We start from the raw sequence: 21,999 nt of genomic DNA, 5'->3' as shown, positions 1-21,999 counted from the left end.
AGCCTGCGGACTGTCAGCAATGCAGCTTTCTGAGAACTCGGGGGTGGGGAGGAAGAGGAGGACACAGGCACACAACACACACACAGAGACCGAGAGAAGGATGCACGCGAATGCACATGAACACACGTGCACACACACACCAGAACGAGCATGCCTGGGCAGTTACATGTGCCAGAACACACTGGTATTTATCAACCAGCCAATCACAAAGTTTTTCCTTTTTTTTTTTTTTTAGGTTTTTTATGTTTTTGTTTTTAAAGTGAGGCTCCGTCAAGTCTTCCCTCCCCCACCCCAACAATGCTTTTGAATTCCCCTCCCTCCCAAACATGGTAGACCTAAGGACGGAAACACACCCAGTGCAAACAAAGTTAAAAAGCTTTTTTTTCAGTATATATGTTTCTTAGCAACAACTTCCATATAACATGAAAAAAGTGAAAAACTAGAAACTAATTTTTTTAATTTTTTTGTGAGTTTAAATTTAAATGGTATGTGTACTTGCTTCACATTGTCTTTCTAGGTTGGCGTTCATGATTCAAGTATTTCAAGAGTGATATGTTCTCTTTTTGGATTCATATTCCAAACGAAAAAACTGAAGTTAGAAGGGAGGCAACTATGTGCTCAGACAGTCTGTCAATGACCCACCTTTTTTTTTTTTTCTCTCTCTCCGTTTTCTTTTTTCCTTTTAAAAATGTATTTATTGCAAGTTGAAAAAAAAAACGAAAAGGTCAAGTTAGTGCTGCTGCTGTTCCAAAAAAGGTCACGAGGTCAGAGTTGAAAGTTCTAAGTTCAGATTGAATCCGACCCTCCTCCCAGAAGGTCACCAGGTAGTAAAGGAGCAGGGCTGCCCATCCTATGAGGGTCTTCCACGGTCGGGACTCCCCACAAGCTAGAAGAGTAGTTGGGGGGGCCCCACAACGAAGCGCCGGCAAGATCGGCCCCGCTGCTGCCACCAGCACTGCTGCTCCACTGCCCGAGCCCTGTGGACCCACCGAAAAGATTCAGAGCAGGTCCGACGGGATCTGACTGCGTCTGGCCGGTCTCCAGGGACTGCCAGCCCGCGGCGGGCGCACTCGGGGTTGCTGCAGGTGTAGGGGGCTGAGCTTGTGCCAGAAAGCGGCTGACTTCGTCATCGGTGGCAAACTCAGCCAGGATGGTAGTGTTTCCCAACACACACCTGAAAAAAAAAGGGAGGGAGAAAGCTATGCATCTGAGGAAGGTCTTGAAGCGGCATGGAGACGGAATATCCTGAGTCCTCGCTACTCAAAGGAGCACGTCTGTCACTGGCAGCTTCCACATCCCCAGGACTGGAGCATGTCTTTCAATCAGACCACCAGGTGACTGAGAAATACTGATTTAGAGCAATCAACTATCACTCAATCTCAAGATACCCAAAGGCTACTGGACGACACGATGTAGCAACATCCCTTGGGATACAGAATCTGCTTGTCAAGTGAATATTGGGCCTCTTTTTTCCCTTGGAGGTAAAAGATCACAGCCCAAAGCACCAAGGTGACCCAGTTCCAGAAATCGGCAGCGCTGCTTCATCTCAGGGTGGGCTCACTGTCTAAGCCTCCCCATCACTTGCTTGTTCTCTGTGTACCTTTCTATCGTGGCACTTGCAGCCACGGGGAGTCAGCGCCTCCCTGTTCACCACCTTGATGGTGGCGGGAAGGAGGACGGTCAGAGTCTGATCCAGCCCCACCTACTGTAGGCAGAACTAAGACCATAATATTTCATCACCACCCACGAAGAGGCCAAAGCAAGCAGCGAGATTCTATTATGAAAAAGGACAGCACTTACAGTGTCCCATTTCTAAATAGTGGCTTTGTTTTATGGTATTAAAATGTACAAATCCGTTACTTTTGGAATTCTGATCCTCAGGTACACATATGACACCCGTGCTTACTTAGGCAGATGAGATCAGCCACCTCAGTATGCAGGCAGCTAGTCATGTGACGCCGCCGCCTGTGTGCACGTCCTGTGCATCCCTGTTTCATCAAGCTCGTGCCTGGGTACTCACGTGAGCCTCCTCATGCGTGTCAGTCTCAGGGAAGGCAGGATGGGTACTCACATGTGCAGTGCAGTCTGGGCCTTGGCCGCCTCCTGTTTGGTGCTGTATCGGATCAGGGCAGTGCCCTGGGTTAGGTTCAGATGGAATGTCAGCAGTGGGCCATGCTGCATGCAGATGGTTCTCAAGGTTGACCCATCAATCTAAAGAGTAATGACAGTCATGAGATAAAAACTGGAGTGGGGTGGGAAAGGAAGTCAGGGGACCTTTCTTGTATTTGAGAGTGAGGAGGGGTTCCGGTTCGTAACTAACAGCCTCAGTCCTAAATCAGGTTTGGAGAGATGACTGAAGAACTGGAGACGGGAGTTGTACTGGACTCTCCTGAATATACTGCGCTGAATACAGGGTCTTCAAAGCAAATCTCAAGATAGTCAAAGCACTGGGTTCAGATCTCCTGTGCCCATTTTGCAGATAAAGAAAATGATTGTATAAATACAGCTCAAAACAAAAAGCATACAATTCAACCTGTAGTCTATTTTCCTTAAGAGGTAAATGAGTGAACCTGTGTTGTTTGGTAGAGCCTTAAAACACAGAAATAAAATGGTTAACCAAATAAGAATTTAAGAAAACATGCAAGGTTCTGAGCAACATTATTAATGTAGTTTCTTCTTCCAATCTCACAAAAAGCTGAAGAGAAAGACACAAACAAGGCAGGCACTGCTAACCATCTGACGACAGAATGCTGATGGGTGCCCTCACTCAGACAACTCTGATGTCTTCCTCCTCCTACTCCGGCCATCCCAAGGACAGACTCCACTTCTGCCTACTTCTCTGTGCTCTCTGCTGCCCGCGGCCAAGATGACCGAAGGTTACAGGCACTCACCCTATCAGACTCTCAGCATGAGGATGTTCAGCGATTTGGGACAACTGCCCTTCCTCATCCATGACGTTAGAAAACAAAACTGCTGATTCACTCTGGTCGATGCATTTGTATTCAGATCTTCACTAGGTTTACTGGAGATGCTCAGTCCAACCTTTTGGTTCATTTTGGGGGAAGGGAAACAAATCACTACTCAAATAGCCTTAAAAAGTTGTGTTCCTGGCAGCAGTGGTGGAAATACTCTGCGGTTTTACCATGGAAATCCTGTAGGATGAAAAACTGCCAGTCTCACCATAATTCTTAATAGAAAATGACTGAAGAAAAGCTCTCAGCATTTATAAATGACAACTGACTGTATCAGCATGTCAGTATGTGTCACAAGTGATTTCTCAAGATAGATGTCCTCTCAATAAGCTGTAGGTGATGACAATTTATCTTGGTCCCCAAAGATCTGACCCTGTAACTTTCTTTTAAGCTATGGTTGAGATTAATGTGTTATTAGGTCTTTTGATTTTTAAAATGACTCAATTCTAATACAAACTCAGTCAAACCTTATATTCATTTATATACAAATATAAGTACCATTCTTCTTTTTAAATTTTATTTTTAAATTAAAAATTTAATTGTAATCAATTGGTCTAGTTGATTTACAGTATTATATTAGTTTTAAGTATGTAATAGTGATTCACAATTTATATAGATCACCCTTCACTTAAAAATACTGGCTATATTCCCTGTGTTGTACAATATATCCCTTCAGCTTCTTTCTTTTAAACATAGTAGTCTGTACTTTTACTATTTTTCATATAATAATACAGGCTCCTTTCAACACTGCCTCTCTCATCCTAACCATATTACACCCACCACACTGTGACGACTTAAAAATAATGAGGCATATATAGTTCTGAGGATGGTTATATAAAATGTTCATACTTCAGTCAACTCTTAGCTAAATAAATAACCCAGGAACTTCAGCTGAGCTGATTAGATATGGAAATTAATCCAGACAGTTTCTCATGTTAACTGTATTTGGAAAACTGTCTATCTCAATGTGAATCTTAAAATACGAGCCCTCAACTTACCCCCACAAACAGGTTCACTGGGCAAATACAGAGGAGAATCTGTATTTCCCCACAGAGGATCATAACGCATGTTAGCATATTAAAGGGTCTAAGAAGTCTTACAGTGAAGGTATCTACTTCATTTTGTCTAATCAAGTATATATTTCAAACATATTAGACCAGAGACCTATTATCAGCCCATGGGAACAGTCTGGAAAATGCTGGCTTAGTAAGGTGTGAGTGAATCCATTTATGAATTAAATGTCAGACAATTCACTCAATGCATCAAGGGGAGGGAGGTCTAACTGACTTCTTTTTAACAAGGTGCTGTTAAAAAGTTGTGCTGGCAAGTCTAAATGAAGACCATGGGCTCAGTTTCCAGGGGTTCATTTCACTGAGTACTCAACACCTGTTGCTACAAACGTGCCAGTCATCAGGCAACTCAAGTGAAAGGGAGGGTGATCTGGTGCAGATGAAGCCCCACCACTGTAACAACCCAGAGAGCACATCCTGGTGAGAGAGAACCAGTAATGCCATTGACACAGACGAGGACAGTGGATGGAAAAGCAAGAGCACACGTGTGACATTTCAGTCACGAAATCCACACTCCTACACAGAGCTTTATGGTGAGTCGTGTATGAATGAAGCACAGAAATGGTTGACAGGGAGCCTGAAGTCCTGTTGAATGAGCAATACAAAAACAGGTAACTTTTTTGCTTGGTTCCAGATTCTGACAGGCAGATCCACAAAGCAAGTTATCTCTGCTAAACAGAATTCATCAGATAATACCACCCTACACTCACTATTTATAAACTACCTGTGTTAACATCACCATGGAGGCAGGCATGAAGCTGAGTGGCCAACACCGTTTTCTCCCCGCCCCGGCTCAGAAGTGGGCTTTGGGCATTGGTTGTGGAGACTCACCAGGAAGTAACTGAACTCTCCCATCTGCTAAACCCCCACATCTCTGAGTGTCTCTCTCTTAATACAATCAAGTCCCAGCCAGAAAATCCCAAGAAAGCATGATTACCTGTGGAGTGAGATTGTGAAGAACCAGCCAGTAACTAGGACGAACTGAACCACCATCACTCCAGGTAGAGGCTGGAAGCAACCAGAAAGAAGGATCAGGAAGAACGAACAAAAAAATTAAGACGGCCACACGTGAGAAACATTTTCATAGAGCCTACACACGTTTCTTCCCTCCTTTTACAAATCATCTTGTAGAACTTCCCTGGCAGTTCAGTGGTTAAGAATCCACCCTGCCATGCAGAGTTTGATCCCTGATGCTGGGAGGGATTGGGGACAGGAGGAGAAGCGGACGACAGAGGATGAGATGGGTGAATGGCATCATTGACTCAATGGACGTGAGTCTGAATGAACTCCGGGAGTTGGTGATGGACAGGGAGGCCTGGTGTGCTGCGATTCATGGGGTCGCAAAGAGTCAGACATGACTGAGCGACTGAACTGAACTGATGGGAACTAAGATACCACATGCCCTGGGGCAACTATGCCCTTGTGCTACAACTAGAAAAAGCCCGCATGTGCAACTACGGAGCCCATACACCACAAGGAAAGATCCCGAATGACGCAACTAAGACCTGAAGCAGCCAAATAAGTAAATATATTAAGAAAAAAAAAAAGTCTCCTTTCTGCTTCACTCTGACCTGCTTTATCCTGTCACTCAACAGTCAGTTCTCTTCTCCTAGACTGTGATCCTACACACTCTTATGCCTTATTTGCAAGACAACATTTTGCTCCCACGGTTCTCATCTTTACTCCATCAAGACCTTGGGAGTTCTCGGGTCCCTGTGCCTTTATAGGCTGACTTCAGTTTTCCACTCAAGAGGTACTTTTTCCTCTACCAAACAACCATGATTTCCTCTCCTGTGAAGACGTCATGTCTTCAACTGTGTGTGAGCATGAGTCCCTTGTGCTGGAACAATGATGCTCCCTCGGGCAGCTCCTCACCGGAGGCGAGCCGTGAGTCCTGTGTCCCCCACCCCCTGACTGAGCGGGGTGCTGTGCTGCTCCAGGGAGATGATGGTTTGGGGTTGGTCAGACCGGGAGGCGGGCGGGGCAGCGGTGTAGTGTTCCTTGAGGAAATATGGTTTTTCCACATCTTGTTGGAGAGATGAGTGGGGTTGTGTCCTATGGGATCTGGGGACCATGTTGATTTGTAATCAGGAAACTTTGCTGTAAGAAGAGAACAGGAAGGAGGAAATGAGGTTAGATACATCAGTTTTGCCAACAAACACGTGTATATTTTACATATACACACAGATAAATACAGTTTTACAGTCTAAATAAGTAGATGTTTAAAGAGTAACAAAATAACATTGTTCTCTGAGCTTATCTAACATAAATTCTCAGTGACTATTACTCTGAATTGACATATGAACACATGAGCTAGAGTTAACTCTCAGACACTCAGTCTTGTCCGACTCTTTGCGACCCCATAGACTGCCAGGCTCCTCTGTCCATGGGATTTTCCTGGCAAACGTACTGGAATGGGTTGCCATTTCCTCCTCCAGGGGGGAATCTTCCCGATCCAGGGATTGAACCTGGGTCTTCTGCATTGCAGGCGGACTCCTTACTGTCTGAGCTACCAGGGAAGCCCAAAGAGTTAATAAGATGACTAACTGCTGCTGCTAAGTCGCTTCAGTCGTGTCCGACTCTGTGCGACCCCATAGATGGCAGCCCACCAGGCTCCCCCATCCCTGGGATTCTCCAAGCAAGAACACTGGAGTGGGTTGCCCCTTTCCTTCTCCAATGCATGAAAGTGAACAGTGAAAGTTAAGTCGCTCAGTTGTGTGCAACTCTTCGTGACCCCATGGACTGCAGCCTACCAGGCTCCTCCGCTCATGGGATTTTCCAGGCAAGAATACTGGAGTGGGTTGCCATTGCCTTCTCTGAACTAACTCTCTGCTACTTCTTAACTAAATACAATCTGAAACGGAAGATAAATTCAAGGAAACCACCCTTAAAGCCATTAGTCTTACAGATATCAAAGAATGTGAACCCTGGCAGAACTAAAGTATTTATCCTATAAATACTTATTGATTGAATGGAAACTATACTAAAAATTATACTTTTCTTGATCCAGAAGAGTAGATAGCAACATTCAAATGGATTTTAAAATTACAATCAACAAATATTCACTAAGCGCTTACTTCACTTTAAGACCCCGAATCAGTGCTATGGGTAATATAAACAGTTATTCTCAAGAACTTCAAGCTAAGATGGGAAGATGGAACAGATGAACACAGAGTTGTAACCCCAGGGAACATCATATTTGCTCAATACGTGGAGGAGAAAGACAATGCTGGGTTGTCAGCAAAGACAGTGCCAAGAAAAGTCTTGAAAGATTGACACAAATGGATGGGCTCAGCAAAACAGGAAAATACAAACCAAGGTTCAACTTGAGCTCGCTCTGGACCAAATACATTTCCCTGCAATTGTGGCCAAACAATTCCTGGGGCAGAGAGGTATAGGAGGCCATATAGGACAACAGGGGCTGACCCAAGTTTTAGATACTATCAGTCTTGCAGCAGATTTAGTAAGTAGTGTTCAAATGAGGGTCAGAACCTGGGTGACAGCACAAAGAATGGAAGAGAAGAAATGGACGTGAGAGAGAAGAAAGCACTTGGGAGGCATTATCAGTGCCTGAATCCCGCAAGTGGGGGAGACGGGAAAGAGTAAGGAAGAGGCTAAAGGGAAGAGATGCTGCGACTAAGTGATATACAACAGCACCTCTAGGCAATGAGAGGTTAGTTACAAAAGAAAGACAATTTGGGGGTGGGGAGGAGGTGTATGTTCAGTTTTAAACAAGTCCAGGTGATACCTGGGGTCACCTCTCAGGTGATCATCTGCTTGTAAAAAAGGGGCGTGGGCAGTTACAGGAATAACAGAGGTGAAAACGAAGTTTTACATGTAAAGGCAGAAGTCCTAGGTCTTCAGCTCTACACTGCTACCTCTTAAAAATCGGACACAGGGGGCTTCCCTGGCAGTCCAGTGGTTAAGACCCTGAGCTTTCGCCACAGGGAGCGTGGGTTAAATCCCTAGCCAGGGAACTAAGATCCCACAAGCCACACGGTGCAGTCAAAAAGAAAAATGCAAAAACAAAACTCTGAACTCTGGGTGAATGAAGTGCCACTGCAGGTTCATCAACTGTGACAAATGTACTGCTCTGGGCAAAGTCCTATGAAAGAATGATGCAGGGTGGGGTGCAGAAACATGGAACGTGGAGCTAGCTCCTTCACACACTCACTCAGACCTGCAACAGACTCTCTCAGCTCTCTGAGTCTCGGTTTCTTCATCTACAAAATGGGATAACAGCAAGAACTTCCCCACAGATTTTGGTGAAGGTAAGGTAAGAATTTATGCTGAAGGCTTAGCATGTTGCATGGTCTGCAGGAGCATTCAATAAATGAAGTTACTGTACTGTCAGCACGACGCAGAAGTGGAAACAAAAAGAAGGCAATCTGTAAGGTCATTAACCTGCAGTGTCTTGGTAGCTAAGAATTTGTTTTACTTGCGTTTACTTGGACAAAGAGCAGAAGCCTTAATGACTTTAATGGCTTAAGGTCCAACTTTTGCAAGACCAACGTGCCAATTACTAATGACTGGTTTACCAATCTGTAAGGCGTTGTGCTAAATAAGTGACTTCAAAGGCTTTTTTATATCCATTAAATTTTCCATTCCCAACTATCTTCAAAAACAAAACAGAACACACACACACAAGGAACTCAGCAAATGTTGGAGAATTAACCAAGGTCCTCTTTTTTCCCCCCTTGGCCATCTGCCCTTAGCCTTTGTCTGTAAGTGGAAGAATTTTTAGAGAAAAGCAAGCTCTAATTGGCTGCTTAGAAATAACAAGCTGAACTTAACTGGTTCTTCTCATGGCCCCTGATTTTCTTGGCAGACCAGTTAAAAGAAAAGCACTTGTGTCATCAGGATATAACCTCTGTCCTCACAACACCCACAGCTCCTCGCAATGATGTCACCATCTGCCTTGGTCCTAAATGGTATTTGTCTCATCCTGCCTCTGTGAGCCTGCAAGTTCCCCAGGGATGTGGCCTATATGAGAGATGTCTCTCCTGATGTCTGACCTGTGTTGTTCAGCTGCTATAATTTATTCCTTAAGAAATAAACACCAATTTCCTTTGTACAATGCAACCTGATAGGAAAGTGCTAGCCAGAGGGGAAGAAATGAGTCACACGCCTACCTGAAGTGCTATGAACGTTGGTAAAGGAGTTGTCAGAGGCACTGTAGGGCCAGGCACCAGGTGAAGGCAGCGAGGTGTTGAGGGAAGAATTAGACCCTTAAGATGACAAATGAAGAACGAGATGAAAAAACTGCAGATAAATATCAGTGGAACTAGTCAAATCTTGAAGTATTTTATTTGACCTTCGATAAAAGGAAGGATAATCTAAAAAATAAACGTGAAAAACAAAGCTACCTAGTCCTGCATTTCCTGGTGTAATTACTAGACACCAGAGAATGCAAATGAAGCCAGAGACTGCCGAACAGGAAAACTGGTGCTGGATAAACATGAGGGGTTTTACTTATTTACCTGTGGTGTTATCCCGCAGAAGTTGGTGGTCAGTATCTACAATGGGAGATGTGGCTGTACCCCCCAGCACACTTCCTGGAGTGACATAGGGGTCAGATTCAGGGTCAATGTTTTGGATACCTTTCCATGGCACTCCTGGTTGGAATTCTGAGACAAGGAGAACAAATATTAGATTGAGGTAAGAAGTTGTTCAAAATATGGTCAAGTAATTTTTTGATACAACAAATCAGTCTAAGAAAAGTCTAAATTCTGAAGCTATTTTAGCTCAGATTTTCATCATTAAAAAAAAAAAGCCAGCCTGAACACATGCTTTGCCAGCAGCTCTCCTGTGCTGCCACCACACGCTCACCTACTTCCTCTCTGTGCCTGTGAACTTGATGCCAGCGAGAGTGAGGGTCTGGGGAAGACCCTGCTCCTGCCCTCCCGGCTCCCAGGCCAATTCAGGCCTGAGGGCAGGGAGGCAGGCCTGAATAGTGTGGTGCTCAGGACAACTGTGGGGACATCAAGGTGAAAACTGGGAGAGTATCTGAGCTGGAGAGGAGATACTTCTGCTTTATCTCACTGGGAAACTGGCTCAGATGCACAAAAGAAAACACAGATGATTGCTACTCCTGGAATGACCAGGGAAAACCAACAGGAATCATTTGGCTTATCATCAGAAGGCCTAGAATATATGTGTTTACAATTTCTTTACATCATATTTAAAGCTTTATATCATATTTTATATATCATATATATCTTTATATATTTAAATCATATGACAGAATAAACTTTTATATTCCAAATCATGAGGAAGAACGGTATGTAGTATACATGAATAATATGCATTAATAGAGACTATATGTATTCATAGCACAAATAATAGTATATAGAAAAAGGTTAAGGACACAGACTAAAACTCATTTTTATTTTTGGTTTAGTAAAAATTTCAAACTTTTCTACAATGAAAATAGATTACATGTATCAGAATAAAAGAGGAAAAACAGCAAATACTCTCACTGCTCTACAAGTCTACATCCCTAGAATCTGGTAATAAATACTTGGTGAATGAAAAACGAATCAATTCACTGGACATTTCAGAAGAAGTCAGGTTACAAGGCATCCTTTGCACAGATGAATGCCAAGTCCTGGCTCCAAAGTCCCCTTCTTGCATCCTCAGACTGTACTCCCCTAACTCCCTTTGACCCGTCTGTGCCCATGCTGTATCTACCACTCAGTAACCTCTCTTGCAGGTGATCGGCATCCACCCTATCTTCCTGACTGAACTCTACAGATCGAAGACCACCTCTCCCCACCCCATGAAAATCTGCTATCTTTCCAAAGAAACGCAGAAAAAATTAACTAGATGAAAAAAATCAACGTGGGTGGCAAAAAGCAATCTGTTCAGAACCTGAAATTAACAATTACAAAACAAATGACACCCCAAACACAAAACGACCATTTTCTGGACGGTAGTACCTGGAGGCCAACTGGCATTGCTAGATTTACTTCCGATTTTATTTGTTGGTGGAGATTTGGCAGGTAACCAGCTATCACCAGCAGGACCCGTATGGCCACCCAGTGTGTCACCTGGGATGATGTCAAACTGGTTGTACGGTGACCCTCCTCGGGTCTTACCAGGGGCCACGATAGCGACTGAGAAAAAAGAGAGGTGATAAGTTCACAGCAGAAAGGACTCCTATGAACAGAACTTGCTGAGCTTTCATTCAGAGAAACTCACAGTCTCCAGGATCTGGTCCTGGAACGAGGTGTTCACACGTGAGAGGCAGTGCGTCATTAGGAAGCAGGATGGCCACGACAATCCGTCTCACCTTCCTGGCTTCTCAGTCTGCACTGCTGCACACAGCACTGCTCTCATTTCTGAGTGCCCCTTTCAGTTTAAAACTCCACGGTCTTACGAAATTAACTTGAGAAACTTTCATAGACTATGAATCATACCATCATCCCCACCACCTTTACACTAATGACTCAAGAATGAGGAGTGGGAAAAACACTAAACAATCTGCAGCACATAAAAGGGTTTTTAACTACATTTCTACGGACACCAACCCACTCAAGTCCTTAAGTGCCGATCAGGCCTAGCTTAGTGGAAGAAGCAGAGTAAACAGAGGGAGCTTGCTGGAGAGAAAAGCATCTGCAATTGCTTTAAATTCCAGAGCAGTGAGCCGGCGTTCCTGCCAACGGTCTCTGCCAGCACAAGACCAGCCATGAACTCTGCAGCGCTGAGCTCCTGGGCCCCACACACGAAGAACAGCAAATCCTTTGTAAAACTGCTCTCCTCAGAGCATTTCAGGGGTTTTGTTGGTGTCCCCCCTATGCATCTTATGTGCTGGGAGGCAAGAAAAAATAATTAAAAGCTTAGCAATCCCCTTAAACTAATAAAAAATGAGCTTTAAATGAAAACTGTGGCCTCTGTGAGGTAACATTCTACTTGTTTCTCGAATGAAGTTTACATGCCATACTGTGTTGCCTGATGTATTCTAAGGATGCAGCTTATCAACAGATAAAATTACTTCCAGGGTAAGGTATTAAAAGGTTCAGTGGTTAAGACCCTGTGCTTCCACTGCAGGGGGCATGAGTTCAACCCCTGGGTTGGGGAACTGAGATCCTGAATTCTACATGGCATGACCAAAAAAAAAAAAAACCCACCCAAAAAACTTTTTCTGTTTGTTATTGATTAAAGTAATCTGCTTGGTTTGGCCTAGCACAAGTATTCTGAAAACCATCTCCATGCTCCACTAAGGACTCATCTGCTTTTCTGGAGCCACTGGTAGGAATCTGACTCAAAGGCACGTTACAGTGAAGAAGCAGAAAACGAAAAGCTCAGTTACCTTGGGGATTGGCTCAGGAAATGGGGAAAACGTGACCTGTAAGTTCTCAAATGGCAAGCGAGTATTTTACCTTCAAGACCACTTCTCATGTGCATTTATAATCACACACCTATCATGTCTTTGGGGACAAGGGTCCTGATGAATCATAAGCCTAAGGAAGCAGCCAGAGGGTCCAATGCTAGAGATGCAGAGCTTGGATTATTCAGTTCAGAAACAGACTGGACATTTCAATAAACCATTCCTGATTCTGTAATATGAAATCAAATGATGATACTTAGGGATAGCAGGCAGACAGCTCCATGGGGCCACTTCACCAGCCTCCAGAAGTGCATGTGGAAGAGCAGGTTTAGAAAAGAACCCTGAAAGGCTCCAAGCTAATGGGGCTAAGGCTCCAGGAAGCTGCTGCAGGAGCCACTCTGACACCTATTTACACTTGGTTCTCATGGATACAGATGAGTCCAAGTAAATTACTGACAAGTGAAACAAACACTGACGCAAAGGCTGCAGGAAGGCCCCAAGACCTTTTATCCATTTCACAGGGAAATGGAGATGCTCTTACACAGAATTAAGAGAGATGAAGAGCTGACCCACTTTCACGACCAAAGCCTGCAAGACCTTCAACTGCTGTCTTGCAGACACTGCAATTCATAAAGAACAAGAAAGGTTGGTGCAAAGTCCAGACCTCATGTGCTGATCGATTAGTCATCTTCAGAGATCAAAGAGTTGAAACAGTCAACATGATACATATTTACTGTGATCTCTCTTGCAGCTCCGAAAACAGATTCTGTTCTCTCAAGCAATTTATTAGGGTTTTACCCTAAGGGGAGCTCAAGTTCACTGCTACTGCTCTTGATCCTACCGCAGGTGGGAAATTTTTCTTTCCTTAAGTACAACTAGCACTTTAAGTTTCTTACAGTTTGAAATACACATAACCCCAATCTTGCTCTCATAGGTGATCATGGCAGGGGTGGGGGTGGGGGATGCAATCAAGACTGTTTAAGAAAAAGCTGAAGATCTGTGCTTCAGAACAAGCTTATAGGACCCTGTGTCAGGGCTTCTGAGGATCAAAAGAGCTTCGGGTCACGAGGCTCTGTGTGTCTTACCATTTTTGTGCATATTGGCTTCCTGTGTGGCTACAGAGGGCACCTCCATCATGGAGGTCCACTGTTTAAAGCGAGACTCTGTTCCAGCCTCCTTCCCACCAACCATGCCGTAGTCCATGCCGCCGGAGCTGAAGCCTGAAATGGAGAAGCACATTTTAGGTCTTTTTTTTAAAAAAAAAAAATCAGTTTCTAGTATCAATAACCAAGAGATCTGAGGCAGAACCCATAAATGGCTTCATTCGTCACTAAAAGACCAATTCACATGAAGTTTTCTTCCCTTAGAAACAGGTGTTTTGATTTGAAATGTTGGTCTGGGCTCCTGCCTGCTACAAAAGGGACAACTCTGTTCAGGTATGAAAACACGTATGATGTCATCTAATGAACATCTCAGGGCACATGTGCACTCACGTTATCTATTTAGCTCAGGTTTGTATCAAACGGAGTGTGGGACCAGCAGTTCTCCAGCTGAGATAGATGTCCACACTACAAACCAACATGGTGCAACAGCTGCCCTAAAGTTGTGGTAAGGTCTTTATGGGAGGAAAGGCTTTGCAGAAGGACAGCTGATCTAGGGCCTAGGGCAGGAAGGTGAGTAAGTCAAGAAAACCAAGTGCGAAGCTCTAACTGGTGACAATCATGGGTGCTTAGGGAATGACGAGGAGCCCAGTCTAACTCCAACACCTGGCTGACTATGGATGCAGTGAGATAAGGAGAGAGGAAGAGCCGTAGCTTGTAGGGTCTTACATATGTTAGGCCGAGAAGTCTAGAACTTTTTTGCCCCCCCTAAAGATAGGAGATAAAAAGAATTTTTTAGCAAGTGAGATATAGAACTAAGTTTATATTTTACAAAGAGAACTGACAGTCTGAGAACGGGACAGACTATGGGAGATCAATTTGAAAGAAGTTTTTATACAATGACGAAGACCCCATAGCTTGAACAAGCAACTGGTGAGAGATTCAGAGTGTGTCCTCAAGTGTTAGGCTGTTAGCAAGGGCTCTGGCAGTTAAGATTTTCCCTCTGCAGAGGGCTGGACAGGTTAAAACCACACAGGAGAGGCTTGTTGATGGAGCCTCACAAGGTGCACCGTCAGTTTTAGGTTAGAATATACTAAATACTTTTCAAACTAATGCTCAAAAAGTAAAATAAAGGACTAAAATAAATAGCTGAAACTGAGAGGGAAAGAATAATTAATAAAAAACAGAAAAGTGGGGGGACTTACCTGGTGGCCCACTGGGAACGTGGAGTTCTCCATGTTCCCAATGCAGGGGGCCTAGGCTTGGTCCCCAGTCAGGGAACCAGATCCTAAACACTGCAACTAAAAGCTTCCATATGCTACAACTAAAACCTGGCATAGTTAAATAAATAAATAAATACATTTTAAAAAGAAACAGAAAAAGGAGAACGAGCCACAGTCAGTGTAGCAGTAACAGGCAAGCACAGGTACCCAAGATCAGCAGGGCGCCCACCATGCCTCAGCATAGGTGTCCTGTGGAAGTTCCCTCTCCCCTTAGCGGACGTGTGGCTCCAACCAGCCCAGACTCCATACTGCACCCACTTTAACTCTCCTACTGTCTGAGGCTGTCTTGTTGGAACCCTGGGTAAAGCGGGCATCTTTCTCATTAGAAACTTGGAGATCGGATGCCACCCAGACATGGCAGCACCACAATTAAACAATAAGGTTTGGCAATGGAAAAGGAATTAAAGATAAAGAAGGCAAAAGGAGATAAAAGTGCCTTGAAAGATTCAATCTACAAACCCAAAACTATGAGAGGAAAATCAATGCAAGGTTTTATGTAACTCTGTGTCTTTCTTCAATGTCACATAGTAACTGGCTTCACGTGAGGATGGAATGTGCTTAGCAAATCTGGATGAAGGGAATTCTGGGCTCTAAGGCTATCGTAGATGGCACTTCACTCATGACCTTTGTGTGGCTCATGAGCTATCACACCTCCAGATCCAAGAAAATACAGACTTGACCTTGCTATTTCATCAATGGACTTCTCTGGTGGCTCAGACAGTAAAGAATCCGCCCGTAATGTGGGAGACCTGGGTTCAATTCGTGGGTAGGGAAGATCCCCTGGAGGAGGGCATGGCAACCCCCTCAAGTATTCTTGCCTGGAGATCCTCATGGACAGAGGAGCCTGGTGGGCTACAGTCCATGAGGCCACAAAGAGTCAGACATGACTGAGCAACTAAGCACATACTTTCTCAGTTCATCAAGTGGCCTCCATGTAATTCTCCAGCTCCCTGACAGAGAACTTCTAATCAAACAAGCCATTTCATTCAGTCCAATAAGTATTTATGGAGAGCCTAATTTGTGTGAGGCTCTGTGTCAGGAGCTGAGGTATAATCAGAGATAAGACATGCCCCTGGCTTTCCCAGGGCCTCATTTCACAGGACATGCCTTTTATCTGCTTCATCATTGCTACCTATATAAGCCCTTGACCACCTTCTCTGTCCTTGCCAGAATGACTTTCTTGGCCACACTCTAATTTGTTGTCTATTCATCACTACCACTTGGCTCACGGCTTGGCTTAACCTCCCTGAGGAAACTCTCAAATTAACCTGTCCTTAATTTATCACTCCTGTACTCTGTCTACAGTTCTATATTTTCCACTACTTTTTTTGTCGTAGATGAGAAAACAAATTCCTGGTTTCACAATCATTATAATAAGCACAAAGTTATAAAAGAAGTCATGCACAGCGGCCTCTTTAACACAGCTGTTCCAATCCATGTCCACATGCATGTGCGTCACTGACACGTCATACCCCCAGGAAGGATACAGTTATTCTTCTGCTATTTTAATAATCTCTATTATTCATATCTCTACTTTTCACTGGATATACCACACACAGAAATATTACATATTTTGATAAAGTTTAAAAAGTAAAATAAAAAGTAAAATTTTATTGGAAGTGCATTTTCTAATAAGATGAATGACTTTGTATCTAGATTATTCAGATATTAGTGACTATGACTTGATCTAATTCACATTATTCTATTCCTATTTTTAAAATTTTTATAGACTTTATAAAGCACTAAGAAAGTTCATACAAATAAGTAGATGAGAAAAGTAGGAGCCTTGTAATCACATCAGTTATTTCTTTACATTACTTTTTGGATATATTTCCTTCTCCCAGCTCAATAAGATATCTAAAAATTATGTTTTAGTAATAAATACTAAAATAATAATACTAAATCATCATAAATACTAAATCATCATAATAAATACTAGAACATAATTTTTAGATAGGTCATTATCACTTCAATTAGGTATATTTTCCATTTTGTTAAAAGTAGAAAATTAGAAACTATTTTACAAGAACAATCAGCTAACGGTTAGTTTACAGTCATGAATGTCATTCAACTCTTTAATTCTGAGAAAATATATCAATAGACGCTTTATCAAAACGTATTTAGAAAAAACATACTATGAAATTTTTAATTATTCTTGCTAGTCTTTAGCCTACAGGTTATCTTTTTTCTTTCTTACTCTGCTATACTAGCACTATTTATATTCATAATGTATACATTCATTTTATTACATCTTTTCCAAAAAAACTTTAATCTGTATAAATGCTTTACCTATATTTTCATCAAAGCCTTACAGCTACAGGTTTAGGTTATTCAAACAGGCAGCCAAATCAGGCTTGCTTTCAGTCTCAGTTTTTCAATTCCAATAAATTGGTGATATGGATGAAGGAGAACTGCAACCGAAATAAACTGCCAAATGCATTGTGTACGGCAGATTATAAGCGGCCGTATCACAACAGGGCTTCCCTGGCGGCTCAGAGGTTAAAGCATCTGCCCCCAGTGCGGGAGACCCAGGTTCAATCCCTGGGTTGGGAAGATCCCCTGGAGAAGGAAATGGCAACCCACTCCAATATTCTTGCCTGGAGAATCCCATGGACTGAGGAGCCTGCTGGGCTGCAGTCCACCGGGACACAAAGAGTCGGACACGACTGAGTGACTTCACTTACTTACTTACTTATATCACAATTAATATAGACTTAATAAAACTAATGTATCCATTGTTTACTAAGTTATCAGATGAAAATGTTAATAAGTCAGTATGTTCTTTTTCCTTAATTTGGATAATAATGCATAACTAAAATTTTAAGTTACTTATGAAATAGGAATATGGTATTAAAAAACCATGAAATGTATCTAGTAAATATATACATGTATAAATACTGAACTTTGATCCTTTAGTCATTAGGAATAATTAAGTGTAATAATCACAAACAATAAGATTAATCTAATAAGACATGATAAAATTTTTCTATATATTCAATAAACAAGAGAACTATACATACACTGCTAAAAATGAACAGATTTACAGCCAACACATAATTTTACTTTTTAATAGGGGGGTAGAAAATAGTAAAGACATTATAAAGACTGTCAGTGAAATAAATACATTATGATTCTAGGTTTTTAACAACTAACTGACTGGTACATACCCCGTTCTAAAGGAAATCCACAGGCTTTACCTATTCGCCATGAAAACATCTGTTTCAAAGAGTCAGTCTCACTTAACCTATACTGCTCAGGCTGTTCCTAGGTGCTTTGCTTTCCAGATAAGACAAGCCCTCAGGATGAGCACTGAGAAGGTCTGAAAAGAACTGTGTTCCTGAAACACGTCGAAAAGCCACTTGTGGCTTCCAGATAAGTTCTCTTCGCTTTATACAACTGGATTCCACTTCAAGAACTACACATCCTTTGACAAAAGGGGATGAAGAGAAGCACTGCTGCCCCCACGTCACTCACATACACTGTCTAAATTCAGAACAACTCAACACACACCAGCACGTGTAGGCTCTTACATCAGGCTTCATCCCTAAGAGGACACGATTCAGAAGGTGAGGACTGGAAACCCAGGGATAAGGGCACCATTGATAGTCATCCCGGGAGGCTTCCTCTTTGTCTGGAGCTCCAGAGAACCATGCTCTGATAGAATAAGGGATGGTGGAGCGTCTGACTTTCTTTTATGTCAAATGTAATTTAAAAGTCAGTTCTCATGCAAATCATTTTTAAGAAAAAGTACAGGGGCTACCCTGGTGGTCCAGTGGGTTAAGAATCCACCTTACAGTGCAAGGGACACTGGTTTGATCTCTGTTCCAGGACGATCCACATGACACAGAGCAAATAAGCCTGTGTGCCACAACTACTGAGTCTGCTCTAGAGCCCACCAGCCGCAACTACTGAAGCCCTAGAAGCCTTGCTCTGCAACGAGAAGCCACTGCGATGAGAGGCCCACACACTACGACAGAGAGTAGCCCCTGCTCGCTGCAGCTTGAGAAAGCCACGCGGCAGCAGTGAAGACCCTCCACAGCAAGAAATAAAACAAATAAATAAACGTGCAATTCTCTTTTTTTCTTAGAGAAAAAGTGTAGTTGGTAGAACTTAAGGATCTAGAAATTAATTCCCTTAAAACTATCCAGGATCAAGGAGTTCCTGGCCTCCCCAGTGGGCAGTGGACGTCTCACCCCAGCAGGCACCTCACAGAGCACAGACAGCAAGGCCATTTGTCCAAGGTCATTTTGTCACTTGAGTACAGCTTTCAAGTCTCCCTTAACCCTTGTTTTTGAGGTGGCAGAGAACAGTAAAGTCCTTACCAAAAGAAAATCTAAATGTTGCCAATCTGAGAAGAGATCCACTGTGGTGGGTGGTACTTTTTTAACTTTTGCATTTTATTTTTAAATACCGTTGCCTCGCTGGTTGTATTCTGCTTACAACATGTTCCCCAGTTCTTAAAGAGCTACAACTCGCCTGCCAACAAATTCCTGATGAATGTCAAAGGTATAACCTTACTTGTGCTAATTCTATTTAAATCAGATGAAATACTAACTTCAGAAGAATTTTATTGGTTTGCCTGATAATTTTAATTCCTCATTTTTTTCAACATAATTTTATCCATAGAGCTAAATGCCTCTCAACTTGTACGTAATTTACTCAATTATAACGTCAGACAAGTGCAGCGCTCACAGCAGGTACAAATGGGCTTTAAAAAGTTCCTGGTGGAAAGAGAGCTGATTGACTGCCACTCACAAGTAATAAAAGACTTCTTTGGACCCAGAGAAGGTGGAAGCTTGTCTCTGCTGTCTGCTAATTGTGTGATGAGCTTCAGGAAACATATCAGCAAATCAGATATCTTACTTGCAAGAAAGGAATAAGAATATTTACTGACCCAGCATGGCTGGTACGAAAATAGTGTAATGGAGGTCTAACCCTTAGGCTGAGAATGTGACTGGCAGATTTTTCAACAGACAGTTTGCATACTAACAGCTTACCAGAACCATATCCAGGTATTGGCCCTTTGGTTTGAAGGTCTGGGAGCCCCACATTCAGAGCGTTGGGTACCATGTTGTCCAGATGTGGCTTGGGCCCAACGGGATGAGATGGCGAATGCTTCATGCTGGGCTGCCTCTGCTGCTGCTGCTGTTGCTGCTGCTGCTGCTGGAGGGCGCTCACCATCCGAGCCAGCTGGAGGTGAGGAGGCCCAAGGGAAAACAGATACATAATAAGACAACATCGACAGATACATGATAAGCCAACATCCGTTTCCCCCATCAGAGGTTAAGCAGAGATGTATTCCCACATCGAGCACTAGGGGGCCCTTCCAAGGCCATATACCTGCTGTTCCTGCTGCTGGCGAACGGCTTGAGAAAGCTTCCTCTGGTTTTGTAACAACTGCTGCTGTTGCTGCTGCTGCAGGAGAAGCTGACATGCCTACAAAGTAAGGGAGAGAGAACCCAAGTTTCCTAAGGTGGATTTACTAGGAAAACTGCAAGGGTTTGTGAGCCGAATCAGTGTCCATGAGGGAAGCACCACCAAGATCTTGGCCTACTGGTCAAACTGAGTGTGCTTAAGAGTTGAGCTGACGTATCAACCCTTAAACACATGAAATGAAGCAAGTAATAATAATAATAATAATAAAACCTTTTGGCTATAGGAGGAAAATCTGCTACTTACCAACTGAAACTGGGGAATCTGTGGAAGCTGGCTCAGCATGGCAATTTGTTGAGGAGATAACTGGGGCCCCACGTTGAAAAGACCTGGATTCAGGCCACTGTTGGGAAACTGCTTAAGCATTGAGGCAGAAACCTAGTCAAGAAAAGGAACTTTCAGAATTTATCAAAATAAAAAAAATTTGTGTGTTGTGTGAAAAGAATCTCAATAAAGCTAAAGCAAGCACTGTTAACATTTTCCTTGAAAAATATTTATGAAAAACATTAAACAATTGGGAGAAATATACCAAAGCATTAACAGTGGTTATCTTTTGAGTGGTGAAGGTTATAAGAACTTTTTCACTCTCTTTTTAGACATTCCAACTTTTCTACAATGAAAATTATCAATTTTATAATCAGGAAAATATCTGCAAGAAAAAAATGAATGACAACATAACTTTCGTCTTAGAGGTTATTACTGGAAACGTGCTATAAAAACATTCACTGAGGAGGGAGGTGGGAGTAGGGTTCATGATGGGGAACACATGTACACCCATGGCTGAGTCATGTGAATGTATGGCAAAATGCATCACAAAACTGTAATTAGCTTCCAAATAAAAACAAACAAACAAACCCCCAAAACAGTCACTGAACCCAATGAATCAGTGAGTACCATGGAGAACAAACTTAGTCCCTTAATATCAATAGCATTCTGGTCAAAAATTTAGTCCTACAGGCAAACTGCATGGGCCTGCCATTTCTAAGCAGTATGACTCAGAGCAAGGGACTTATTTAACTTTTCTGAGCCTCACTTTCCTTATCTGCAAAATCTGAGTAAGAATAAAATTAACTTCAGTGGCTGTTTGAGGATTTTTATGAGTTAGTTCATGTCAACTGCTTAGAAATGCACTCCATATATGTTCCTATTATTCCACAGTGTGGTTCTTCAGATGTCCACAATGATTACACCTACCCCTTCATCTCATCCTAAGGCTAACTGGGGTCAGTTCTCTCACCTGTGTATCATTCAATTTCTCAACCCATTCATTTCTCATTTACAGAGAAGCCATTTTCTGAAGTTTTCTAATACTGGGTAGATCTCACCATCACTAACTCATCTTTTAAAAGCCATGCTCTCAACAGTTCCTAAGATCTCAGCTTCTCTGATTGTATCTGATCATCTCCCAATTCACACAGTCCATTAAAATCTACAATATTAAAATATGTTTTACTCTCCCATGCAATTTTTAAGCAGCTGGGTTTATAAACTATTAATTTATGTCTGAGCCTTAGGACCTTACATTTATCTTTATATGCCTGGCACACAGTAGATGCTTGATAAAACCTACAAGATGAATGAACCTCTCTTATATTTTAACTTATTAATGGTCACTTCACCAAGTTATTTTCTACCTGTTATTTCACTTATTGTCAGTTTATGTTTCCCATCTGGTCTTTGATGGGAACACTGAACAGAGCTGAAGATAATCTAGTAGCATGCTACTAAAAGCGTCCTTCCGATCTGAAACTGATCAGTCCAGGAACAGTCAATCATTTCTAATCAACACAACTGTTTTAGCACTTAGCCTAT

The 21,999-nt window shown here is 42.6% G+C and overlaps 1 protein-coding gene across 2 annotated transcripts in view; it reads right to left on the bottom strand.

The window, feature by feature from the left end:
• Window positions 1-211: 211 nt before the first annotated feature.
• TNRC6B (trinucleotide repeat containing adaptor 6B) overlaps window positions 212-21,999 on the bottom strand; it is a 250,363-nt gene continuing 228,575 nt past the window's right edge. For both annotated transcript variants that reach the window (XM_069586058.1, XM_069586059.1), the window contains 11 exons: window positions 20,434-20,565; window positions 20,095-20,190; window positions 19,752-19,944; window positions 13,457-13,591; window positions 10,981-11,157; window positions 9,523-9,669; window positions 9,175-9,270; window positions 5,918-6,142; window positions 4,980-5,050; window positions 2,072-2,211; window positions 212-1,174 (listed from right to left, as the gene is read on the bottom strand). In XM_069586058.1, coding sequence (XP_069442159.1) covers window positions 787-1,174; window positions 2,072-2,211; window positions 4,980-5,050; window positions 5,918-6,142; window positions 9,175-9,270; window positions 9,523-9,669; window positions 10,981-11,157; window positions 13,457-13,591; window positions 19,752-19,944; window positions 20,095-20,190; window positions 20,434-20,565 — 1,800 coding nt within the window. In that variant the 3' untranslated portion in view covers window positions 212-786. The remainder of the gene's footprint in view (window positions 1,175-2,071; window positions 2,212-4,979; window positions 5,051-5,917; window positions 6,143-9,174; window positions 9,271-9,522; window positions 9,670-10,980; window positions 11,158-13,456; window positions 13,592-19,751; window positions 19,945-20,094; window positions 20,191-20,433; window positions 20,566-21,999) is intronic.

The sequence above is a fragment of the Ovis canadensis genome, chromosome 3 (assembly GCF_042477335.2).
Source record: "Ovis canadensis isolate MfBH-ARS-UI-01 breed Bighorn chromosome 3, ARS-UI_OviCan_v2, whole genome shotgun sequence".
Taxonomy (NCBI): Eukaryota; Metazoa; Chordata; class Mammalia; order Artiodactyla; family Bovidae; genus Ovis; species Ovis canadensis.
This window is presented reverse-complemented; position numbering and strand designations above follow the sequence as displayed.